General features: G+C 41.5%; 2 protein-coding genes across 2 annotated transcripts; both read right to left on the bottom strand.

Moving 5' to 3' along the window:
- Positions 1 to 288: 288 nt before the first annotated feature.
- Positions 289 to 1,495, bottom strand: nmbb (neuromedin Bb). The gene is made up of 3 exons (XM_056413555.1): positions 1,314 to 1,495; positions 667 to 860; positions 289 to 570 (listed from the first exon to the last, which is right to left on the bottom strand). The coding sequence occupies exons 1-3, from the start codon at positions 1,477 to 1,479 to the stop codon at positions 517 to 519; spliced, it is 414 nt and encodes a 137-aa protein (XP_056269530.1). The 5' UTR covers positions 1,480 to 1,495; the 3' UTR covers positions 289 to 516.
- A 2,096-nt stretch (positions 1,496 to 3,591) lies between these two features.
- sec11a (SEC11 homolog A, signal peptidase complex subunit) lies at positions 3,592 to 10,789 on the bottom strand. Its single transcript, XM_056413554.1, has 6 exons — positions 10,630 to 10,789; positions 10,006 to 10,115; positions 7,975 to 8,124; positions 7,617 to 7,736; positions 4,211 to 4,268; positions 3,592 to 4,107 (listed from the first exon to the last, which is right to left on the bottom strand). The coding sequence occupies exons 1-6, from the start codon at positions 10,678 to 10,680 to the stop codon at positions 4,057 to 4,059; spliced, it is 540 nt and encodes a 179-aa protein (XP_056269529.1). The 5' UTR covers positions 10,681 to 10,789; the 3' UTR covers positions 3,592 to 4,056.
- Positions 10,790 to 12,140: the final 1,351 nt, after the last annotated feature.

Here is a 12,140-nt window from a genome sequence, read left to right as displayed (position 1 = left end):
AGGTCAAATGTATCCGACCCGCACGCAATGTTGAAGTTTTTAAGACAATATTAACACGAATGCATCAACTTTTCTGTGTTCATTTGATAAACCTTAAGCACCACGTGCATGGTTGATGTCCCGATGAGTCATATATATGCTATATTCTCCATTAATTAAGAAAACAAATGTGAGGAAAAAGGCATAAAGAAGCATTTTCTCTATCAAAAACAGGATCTATTAACATCTCGTAATGTATCTGCTTCATAGCAAAGACAAAACAGTGCAAATAATTATTTTATTTAATATAAATAATTTTCAACGTACAAGACAATGTGAAATATCATCAAAATAAATTGGGGGGAAAAGAAGAAAAAAAAACGTTACGTGTATTGTAAACGGCTGAAGAGCATGACGTCAGTCACAGTAAATTACAATCATAATGAGCAGGAGACTATATTGGCTGCGTCGAATCTAGATGTGTTGTTGATGACCTGGAATCCGCGTGTTCACGTGCGTGACCGACATCCAGCTATGTCACTTTCGGCTTTGGTAGTCGCTCTCTAAAATCTTTATCAGCATGTCCGCCTCCTGAAACAAGAGAGAGACCATAAATATCATATTCAAGACACAAAAATGAGTTTCATTCCCACGCGTAAAAACCCCGCGTCACGTGGCGTCACTCACCTGATTGCTCGTGCGGCTCTCTCGCGTGTCCACCTGCGCTTGAAACGCCGCCACCCGCAGGAACTCGTGAAAGAGCTCCAGGAGCGCGCTCTGCTCCACGGGGAGGCTGAGCTCCAGCGCGTCGGCGTCCGGGCCCCGAGCCGGAGGCAGCAGGGGGGGCGCGTCCATCACGCTCTTCTTGCCCATGAAATGTCCTGAGAAACCAAAGACACCGTGAATAGATGGAGACTAGAAACTAAAGTGAGAATAAACTGAACTCTTATAGGGACACGTGGAAAAAGAAATATAGAGGCATAACATGGTTATGATGTAACAATTAAACGAAGAACATGTGAAGGTAAGGAAAGGGAAGGATATAGGTACGGTAAGGGAAGGGAAGAAAGAGAGGTAATAAGGAAAGGGAAGAAAAAAGACATTGAGGTAAGGTAAGGTAACAAGGAAAGGTAAGGTAAGGTAAGAATGTATATTGTCATTGTAAGTTGGCGACTCCTCGGTCAGTACAGCAGCAACAGGTATAAACACGTATAAAAAACATTACGGCAGGACATTTCTAATTTAAAACAAGACATTTACAAAATAAATAAGAATAAATAAAAATATCAAACACAGGCATCAATGGCTTTAAAAGTCAAAACCATGATTCTTACCTGTTGCCCAAAGATTGCCTCTTGGATTCATTTTGATTTTTGCGACTTTATTCCGAAGCTCGGACAGGTCGAAACTGACCGCGGCGGTGAAAGACATGAAAGAAAAGAGGACAAGACAAGCAAATAAGCCACAGTGGCACACGTTGTTCAGCGTGAAGCCTCTCATGTCAGCGGCGGGAGTGGAGTGCAGATTGTTCAAGTGTCTCCTCTCCGTCGTGGACTTGCTCGGAACGCACCCTGGTTTTTATAGCCTCTCTCCTGTGAGGGGAGAGGGGGGGGGGGGGCTGGCTATCTGTCGGGTATAGTTCACTTTTGATTCAGCCAGCTGCATAAATCGAAATGTATCAGCCGAGTCATTGTCACGGCGTTGCTGTTGGACACGAGCCTCTTGGCTGTGCGTAATTACGCGCCACGCGATTCATCTTTCGCGAATGTTTAATGAAAAACAGTCCGCAGCAATACACCAGTGCGCGCATGTGCATTACGGTTTCATTAACTACATATCGTTTGATTTATACTTTCTCCTGTTCAAGGTTGAGGAATTTTCAGACGTTTTTTCTAGGCTGAATTTCATCAAGCTTTTATAGTCCACGTGAAAACCACCGCAGTGACACGAGGTATACTAATCTTGTTTCTGGAAAAATTGGAACACATGTCTGTATGTTTGTTTTAACCATTAGTGACTTTTTTTTTTGCGATCAAATGTTTTTATTTATCATAATCACACAGGATGGCGGAACACCAACACATGGTGCCCTTTTCAAATTACAAACAATATGCTGAGACCAAAGGAGTCTCTCAGAACCATAAAGCAGAGGAAAGAGGGGGGGGGGGGACATAAATATACACACAACACAAGAGACAGACAGACAGACAAATAACATTGATAGGGACCAGACACATACCATTAGTGACTTTTTACCTGCAATGATTATAACCGTGCCCTCGTAGCCTATATTGTATTTTACATTGTTGATCAACTATGATATGCAATAACATACCAAGCTGCATACACACATACACACACACTTGTGATTCTGTTTGACCATCACTGCATCACTCTCACGAAGTTCACAGATGATGAACTGAGACGGCCGTGGTGTTGGACCATGCTGCATTTTCCTTCAAAGACGTGACGGATAACCCCAAAAAATGTTTAGGTGTTACTCGTCGTTGCTTTATTCACTCAACACACCAAAATGAGTGCGGCTCATGCTTCAACTGACACCTGACTAACAACAGAACTATTATAAAATGTATCAAAAAGCTTTAGTTTTAAAAGGAGACTTCTTGATTTATGACTTTCTTAATCCATGTGTGATGTATCGCGTCTGTGTGCGACCACTGAAGTGTAATCAGTTGTGTCCAAACATGGCAGAGATAAAAAAAATATGAATTAAAAAAACACAATCAAGGGCTTTGGGGAGACCACGACCAAATACAATCTGTCAAAGTACCCCGATAGTTTGAAGTGGATCAAAATTACGGTTTTATTTATGATTAAAAGGCAGCGTTGGAACGCCTCGGTTCATTTCATCTTGAAGAACAGGCCGAGTCCCTCAGAGGTCAACGCTCAACGCGTCCAATGACAAGCTAAGCACTTGACCGGAGACTGTGTGTGAGCCTCATTCCAGTGACCTTTACATACACTACCGTTCAAAAGTTTGGGGTCACTTAGAAATGTTTTTATTTTTCAAAGAAAAGCACTGTTTTTTCAATAAAGATAACATTAATCAAAAATACAGACTATACATTGTTAATGTGGTAAATAAATATTCTAGGTGGAAACGTCTGGTTTCTAATGAAATATCTCCAGAGGTGTATAGAGGCCCATTTCCATCAACTATCACTCCAGTGTTCTAATGGTACATTGTGTTTGCTAATCGCCTTAGAAGACTAATGTCTGATTAGAAAACCCTTGTGCAATTATGTTAGCACAGCTGAAAACAGTTATGCTGGTGATATAAGCTATACAACTGGCCTTCCTTTGAGCTTGAAGTTTGAAGAACAAAATTAATACTTCAAATATTAATCATTTTTAACCTTGTCAATGTCATCACTATATTTTCTATTCAATTTTCAATTCATTTGATAAATAAAAGTGAGTTTTCATGGAAGACACGAAATTGTCTGGATGACCCCAAACTTTTGAACGGTAGTGTAAGTTATACAAAAATATTTAATTTCCACAAAAAATGTGAAAGCAACAAAATATTTTGGGTAAATTCACATAAATTTGATAGCGTGTGTATTTAGCTTCATGAATTAAAAACAGGTGGCAGGGTGGACAGCGGCTTTTAATGTAACAGGCGGCAAAAGAACACGAAACAAAAATAATTAAAATAATCTAGTGAACGTAACCAGATTTCATATTTAATATCATTCATAAAATACTTCACACATCTTTTTCAAAGACAAATGAATCAAAAGAAAAGAAACACCAATCGACGCATCTCCACCAAGTCAGTTTTCACGTTCGGGAGGATCACAGACGGAGACGCGTTTCAAACTAAAACCATGTAGCCCATCACAAAAATATTTTTTTTAAAGCTTGAATTTTTCAAATGTAAACACCTGATCCACCTTTCTACAAAAATGTGGAAACAAAAATGGTACAAAAGCCAGTTTGGGGGGGGATGGTTTGACAAATAGCTAACTTAATTCGGTTGTGAAAAAGGCATGACTGAGGTTTCCTGGACGTCGTTCATCTTTTGCTTTTTTGGAGCCGTGAAGTTTTGGCATCTCACTCTCGATGGACCAACACAAAGAGACCCAGCATGAGGAGGACAGCGTACTGCAGGAGGACAACAACAACAACAACGTTTCACAAATTAGTCACGCCGAAAAACCCTCGAGCTTTAAAAGAAGAAGCTGCGATGGCGTCCACGCCGACTTACTTTGAACTTGGGGTAATCGTTCATGAGGATGGTGACGATTCCGATGTACGGCACGAACCTGGAGATGACAAAAATGCTGACGGTCAAGAGTTGCATTGATGCATCAAATATGTCACTTTTTAACTTATAACGTTTTGCTACAGCATGTCTCCAACTTAAAGCACTGAATAAAACACGTTGACTTTCTGCGTAAAGGATGTCATCAGACAGAGAAGAAATCACATGTGCCTCGAGGAATGTTGGTAAAACACGTCGTAAGAACTTTAATAATCAGAAGACACCTTTCTGGTTTGGGTCCGACTTTATATCTGTTGTTTGTATCATTTGAGCCGACCGCAATCATTTCTACGTAATCTTTGGATTCCACAACAACGTGAAACTAGAACGGGCACTCGGTAGAGCGCATACCTTCACATATCACAAGAGTGGGCATTGAATTATGAACATTTTGGCATTAGTTGCATGCCAATTGGATAGAAATTGACCGCGCTATGGTAAAAAGAAGATTTTGACCTTTCCATGACCTTGACCCGATTGATCCCAAAATCTAATCAAATGGTCCCCGGATAATAACCAATCATCCCACCAAATTTCATGCGATTCAAGAAGATTTTTGAGTTATGCGAGTAACACGCATACAAATAAATAAATAAATTACATTTACGCTTTTATTTACGCTTATCCCACTACCATATAACTGCATCAACAACCTAAACAAAGAACAACAAGAATAAAGAAAGGAGAAGTAACATAACATCAAACAACGAACTACAAAGTAAAGTAAAGTAAGTTAAGTGCTACTGAACTGAATCAATCTGTGTTTTTTAATCCAGATATAGTCGGAAAAGGTGTGTTTTCAGTCTCCGACGGAAGACGTAGAGACGGCGATCAAAACATAACCTTCCGCATTTTCAATGCGAAGGTAATGAGAAACGTGCCGACTAGTAGACAGTGAAATAGATTTCCGGAGCGAGACGATGATGATGATGATGACGACGATGATGATGGAGAGCGCTCTCGATTCATCCCGGTTGGTCTCTGATCCACACGGCAGCTCCTCAAGACTCAAGTTCCCGTGTTTCTCTTTCTGCTGGGGGAAGCGAAGCGGCCTGAAGCTGGAGCTTAATCCCCGTTGCATAAATTCACTTCTCAAGCCCTCCCTCTAGGCCAGGGCTATTCAACTTCAGTAGCAAGTGGGCCGAATAAGAAAATCACGGGGGGTGTGAGGGCCGCACAGAATATTGATAAAATAATGGCTAAAAATGAAAAACAGTAATGTATATTTCCACAGGTAAACAGTCACACACGAAAATGCGTCGGTATTGTGTGGCAAAAGTGTTGCGAACAAGCATCACTATAAACATGTTTCAAAGTGTAAATATCCGCTCAAGGTAACCAGTTGTTTCAGATCCTTTCAACCAAACTGTTCCCATGAAAACATAAGAAATGTGACTTAATGCATCAATATATAAATTACTTGAGCTGAAACTAATATCTGGTGGCGCAGCGCACAGACTGCATGTCTTTCAGTGCAGACTCCTTTTGCGTGAAAGGGATCGAAACCAGGTCGGGCGATCTTTTTATTTTATTTTTTCGAAAATGTATTTCTTCATCCGTGGCTGTGATGCACTGCTCACTTATACAATCGTAATCGCCCAAATGGATATGAACGGTGGCTTGAAGATCTCCAGCAATATGTCTGTGAATGTGTGACGAATCTGGTGCGCGAGACAGAGCCCCGCTGCAGATGTGAAGAGAACACAACGCACGCGCAGGGAAACCAGTAGGTTTGAAAACCAGTAGGGGTGTAACAACGGCAACCAACACGGGTGCGTAACATAAAGATGTAACCATACAGGTTTGGTTGAGGCAACAGTGAAACTCAATGGCTCTGGGTTAGATGTCTCAATGTATAAAAGAGGCGTGTCCGTCAGTTTTATTTTTTCTTACCAAGCTATAGTGATTTGCAGGCAGTCTTGCGGGCCGTAGTTAAACTCAAACGGGCCGCATCCGGCCCGCGGGCCGCTAGTTGAATAGGCCTGCTCTAGGCTCATTGGAAATCTTGAACCTCTTTTTCGTTACATTTGCTGCAGGCGGCCCGAACGACAGGTTCAGAACAAGCGGCGTAACGTAAGTGAACGTGCGGCAGAGCGAGAGGTCGAAACTCCGTTTCAGAAAACTCTCTGAAGATGAATTCGCTTTCTTTTGACGTCGTCATTTCGACGAGCAGCCGTTAAAACGCACAACGTGGATCCAGGTCGAGGAGCGGAGCCGGACTTAACGGCGCCGCGTGACGTCAAATGAAAAAGACAATTAAACCGTAAATTGCTAATAATCGTTTGTAGATCTATCTCAATTTTTATGGTCGTGACGGCCATATTCTGGGACGGACATCTCCTAAAACACACACCTGGCTTCAATGCGCTTCCTATCTGGAGGAGCGAGGGATGAATTGTGTAATTAGTATTTCCTACGTGTAATTAGATTTGTTTGGATAAACAGGCGAGTACGGAGACGACTATTATTCCGTTTTCCCGTAATATCGCATCATGCGCACCATATCTGGAACGGTTTTGTTTGTACAAAAAAAAAAACGGAACGCAGTTATGGAGTCGTGCGATGTGTTTGAACGCGGCGTCAGACGGAGACTAATTACCATATTTGATGGGTCACTACACCGTCTCTCTCCTCCATCTAGTCGAGCGCCGGTGAAGCACATGAACTGAACACGTCCAACCTTGGTCGATGTAAATTAACTGGCCAAAGACAATAGAACAACTAATCCCCTAATCTTAAAATGGCAAAGATGGGAAATTGCTGCTATATGACCTTCTTCTCAGTTTGTCCCCAACCAATGACAATTAGATCAGATCCATTAGATTTTAAGTGGGTCTTGTATTTTATCCTGCAGAAAAGACCTGGCAACACATATTATATTTTGCCATTACAGACTCTTGATTTTAATAAATTTTCTTATATAGTTTAAACTTTCAATGCTCCAGTTTTGAGTAATAAACATATATAAACTAGAATGGGCACTCAGTAGAGCGCATACCTTCGCATGTCACAAGATTGGGCATTGAATTATGAACACTGTGGCATTAGTTGCATGCCAATTGGATAGAAATTGACCGCGCTATTGTAAAAAGAAGATGTTGACCTTTTCATGACCTTGACCTTTGACCCGATCGATCCCAAAATCTAATCAAATGGTCCCCGGATAATAACCAATCATCCCACCAAATTTCATGCGATTCGGTTTAATACTTTTTGAGTTATGCGAATAACACGCATACAAATAAATAAATAAATACACGGCGATCAAAACATTACCTTCCGCATTTTCAATGCGACGGTAACAAACTACGACATGTGAAGACATCTTTCCTCCAGACAATGCACTCACCCCCGAGCTCGTCCCACCACGTCTTTTTTCTCCAGCCAGTGTTGGCCCTGCTTGTACAGTCCTCGGTCGTCCACAGCGTTGTTGTCCCCTTTGGTCAAGAACTTAATGTCTCCATTTTCCCTGGGAACAAAGTAGGAGTGTAAATTTAGACACACGATGAACACCGAGTCCTCCTCTTTCAACAGGTCGGTGCCCGGTTGAGGATTCATGATGTGCGTGGAAATATCACAGGAGGCCTGTCTGAGAATTTTTTGATAACTTTAGATGAAGTATGAATGATATTCTCAGCTTTGGTTCTCAATGATACGGAAAATACGAATGAATCACTGACAACACTGAATACAAGGTGCATTCATACTTTTCATGGATCTTTAGTACTCTGTGTACTATTGGAATCTCCCTGCCTTCTATCCTGAAGACGACAATCTCTCCGACTCTGATTGGATCCTCCACTCGGTTGGTCAGAAACAGCAGGTCTCCTCTGTGGAACGCTGGCTCCATACTCCCACTGAAAGGAATGGTAGATAACAAAGTAGTTAGTTCATATATTCTATATATATACATTTAAAGAGAACATTTCCACTGCAAATCCAATCTTAACCATTAACAGACATTAGTCACATGAGCGACTCCTTTTAAAGTAGATAAACAACTAAATGTGTGCAGTGTGGATTTTTATTTAATTGAAAAAACAAGAAACAAACTCAGCTTAATAGCATATTGCACTGTTTATAAAGTCACACAGAGGTATTAATAACTGAGAGTCAACATGACTGCTCAACATTACACGGCATGAGATTAAGATATATTTTAAATGACTGCATCATGACTCACACCCCTACCCATCAGTGGTTACACTGGGATCGTATAGCTTTAATTACTTAAAACTAAAATGTAAGAGCATGTGATTGAACTAAAAACCTATTTCATTCCAAAAGAATGATGTCACTGGTAGATAGGGTTGGGTACCGGAAACCGGTGCCAATATGGTACCGGTTCCAATACAACCGGTATTACCCGGACAGAAACGCAACGCACATTTCGGTGCTTCTTTCCGGTGCCTGAGCCGATTGAAATTGAAAAAAACTATTGTTGTGAACTTCTCTGGTGACTCCGCCCTGTCAGCAGGTTACGAGCCTCTCATATTTAACTCTGACAGCGGAGGCTGCGCCGTGTGTGACTGCGTGAGTCCGTGTGGAGCACACCAGCGTCAGGCTGGGCGCGACGGGGAGGCCGTTACCGGTCCCCTGAACACGTGGAGACCGATGATGACGAGCAGCCTGAACTCACATTAGTACCGTAAAGTTGATTGCAAGTCTTGCATTCATAAAAGTAGCCCAAGAAATATTAAATTAGCCATTATAACCATGTTTGCGCTAGCTACGCGCTACGAGCGTGACAGTCTGTCAGCAGATGTGTTGATGTACAGCGGTCCCGGCTGTATACCCGGTGTTACCGGGAATATAATGACGGAGGAATAAAGACCGTGGGGCGTCACTTTGTTTCAGTGTAACTCGCTGTCAGAAGCAACACTTTGTGTCACGTGTCATCTTCAGTCCCTCTGATTGGTTGTTCTCTTTGCCCATCAAAACAGTGACAGGATTAACCCTATAAAGTCTGCACATGACAATACATATCACATCATATAATGGAGAACATATATTGTGTATGTTAACGGTCTGATATCCGTTGTTTGTCAGTGCTCCATGATAACGGCTTCTACAGGGAATATGGCCAAAGAGGTTTTTAATGTCCTCATTGTGCGTTTTTTTTTTAAAGTATCGGTTCAGGCACCGGTATCGTTTTAAAAGTACCGGTTTAGCACCGGTATCGGAAAAAACCCAAACAGTACCCATCCCTACTGGTAGATCATGAATCACCGGGAGTTGTTAGTCATGCCACCAGGCCAACAGCTGATCAACCGCTGTCTGCACCGTTACTATTCAATGTTGTCAAATGAGGTGTTCTTCAATCTGGGCGATGCTCTCTCTGAAGACCACTTACATCACAACTGTACAGATGCTATAGAGATATACAGCAAAACTACATCCTGGTGAAAAGGAGGAAATCCACGAGATTCAGTGACTGAGCAACTTCTCTCAGAGATGTGTTGTGGTACAATGTAGTTCACATTATCAAAAGCGTGCGAACAAAGTCCTCAATTGCTTTAGTGTCGACCAATAATAATGTACAGCTGCTTGAGAAAAAATGCAAACTGCCTCAAAAAAACGAAAACCTACCGGCTGTTAGAAATGTACATAACAGACATGCATTCCTCCCCATGTGCCCATCTCTCACCGGACGTTAGCTCGTCACATTCCCACTTCACTAACTCATCAACACGTGTCAAATTAAGACAGAACAACAACCTAATTCCCAACACACATACCTGAGAACAACAACAATTGGACTCTCACTGCCAGTGACAACCATCAGTCCCTTCCAGATCATCAGGGCAGAGGAAACAATCATACCAAAGTTCAGCACCTGGTAATAGAGCTGCAAACAAAAAGGGGATTTATTAAAACGACACGTCCAATAACCATTAAAACAAACATGTGTGTGTGTGTGTGTGTAGCTATAAATAGCTAACTCTAGACCCAACTTAGTTCACTCATAATTGTGCCCTACATATGTTTGAGAACATTAAATTCAGTGGGGCTTAATCTGAGGTTACCATGGCAATGGTGTGGTGAATTTAGGAAAATAGCGAGCTACACTGGAGACTTTAGCTCACGGTGCCATGGCAATAGTGTGGTGAAATTATGAAAATAGCTAAATTAGCTTCAATGAAGTCAGGAGTATTGTTTGGGGGGGGGGGGAAAGATACCAGCTGTGTTTAATGCCGCAATACAAAAGGGGACCTTTAAGAGACACACGCGCACGAAACGGTGATCTTTCTATGTTGCCAACAGGTGAGAGACAGGCTCCAGTCAAACAAGCTAGTTCACGTTAGCTCAGCATACAAAGAGGCGCTCGTGACATCCGCGTAAACTCGCGTCCGGCTACATACCTGCCGCTTATTCATGCGCCGGACATCGTCGAGGAAGTCTATCGACAACATGGTTGCGAATACTATAGAAAAAAGCACCTAAATCACATTTAAGGACGTTTAAAGTAGTTAACTGGCGTACGGATGCACCGCCCAGCACTGAAACATGCACCCGAAGCTTCCGGGGGCGCGCAGACCGGAAGTCCCGCCCGCGCGCGAGCTCTGTGTTGAGGTGTCAGTTCAGGATACGAGAGAGAGAGAGAGAGAGAGAGCTAAGCCGGTTGACCGCGAAATGAAATGAAACGTGTCGCAAGCTCGACGATTCTTCAATAGTGCTTTACAGTAGTTTATGGACAGCTAAGAGGGAATATTACATTAAAATACGGACATTATTACCTTCGCGTTGAAAATGCGGAAGGTTATGTTTTGATCGCCGTGTATTTATTTATTTGTTTGTATGCGTGTTACTCGCATAACTCAAAAAGTATTAAACCGAATCGCATGAAATTTGGTGGGATGATTGGTTATTATCCGGGGACCATTTGATTAGATTTTTGGGATTGATCGGGTCAACGGTCAAGGTCAAGGTCCTGAAAATGTCAAAATCTTCTTTTTACCATTTGTATCCAATTGGCGTGCAACTAATGCAAACATGTTCATAATTCAATGCCCAATCTTGTGACATGCGAAGGTATGCGCTCTACCGAGTGCCCATTCTAGTTGGGATAGTTTTGAGTTTGATAATAATTCCCTGTGGATTCAGTAGCCTATAGGCCTATTGTTGTGCAGCATTTATAATACAAAGTGGGAAGAGTGCAAATATAAAGTCTTAGAACACAATCACTATATATAAATAGAGTCTAAGTGTAAGAGTGCATAATTAATGCAGAATGTACATGATTTTTATATCCTTTCAGATTACACACATGCAGAATAGCCTTTCTTTTCATAAGCATATGTCCTTCTCATTCATAGCCAAATCAGTGATATCATTATTATGACTCATATGCCAAACAGACACCAATATAAACAATCACTCTGAAATAGAAATTTATGGCATATTAATGACCGTCTTTAAAAGGTGGGTAAACTCTATTCTGTAAATAAAACAGTGCATAACGTGCATGTAGGTGAGTTTACTTTCCACGATCCAATCTAATCAACACCTGAACTGTTAACAATGGAATAATATAATACACACTACAACATGTGAGAAGCTTTCAACACCACTAATTATTAACTTCTTTATTATATCATGGACCACATCTAATTTCCTAGAGGACGTGCGTCTGACTGAGTGATAACATAATTATTGACACACCTGAAACCCACCTGCCATGTTTGTATGTTGACTCGGCCTGTAGAGATTATAGCAACACTTGTTTGAGCCGTCATTAAAAACTCAGGTTTTATGTGGCGAATACTTAATTGTTTTTTCCCTGTGTTTACAAATCAAATAAATATAATTTATTTGAGACTGTCTTGCCGTTGTGTGTTTTTTCTGAATTGTATTTAATTTGACCATGTTAAAG

The sequence above is a fragment of the Pseudoliparis swirei genome, chromosome 4 (genome assembly GCF_029220125.1).
Source record: "Pseudoliparis swirei isolate HS2019 ecotype Mariana Trench chromosome 4, NWPU_hadal_v1, whole genome shotgun sequence".
NCBI classification, from domain to species: Eukaryota; Metazoa; Chordata; class Actinopteri; order Perciformes; family Liparidae; genus Pseudoliparis; species Pseudoliparis swirei.
This window is presented reverse-complemented; position numbering and strand designations above follow the sequence as displayed.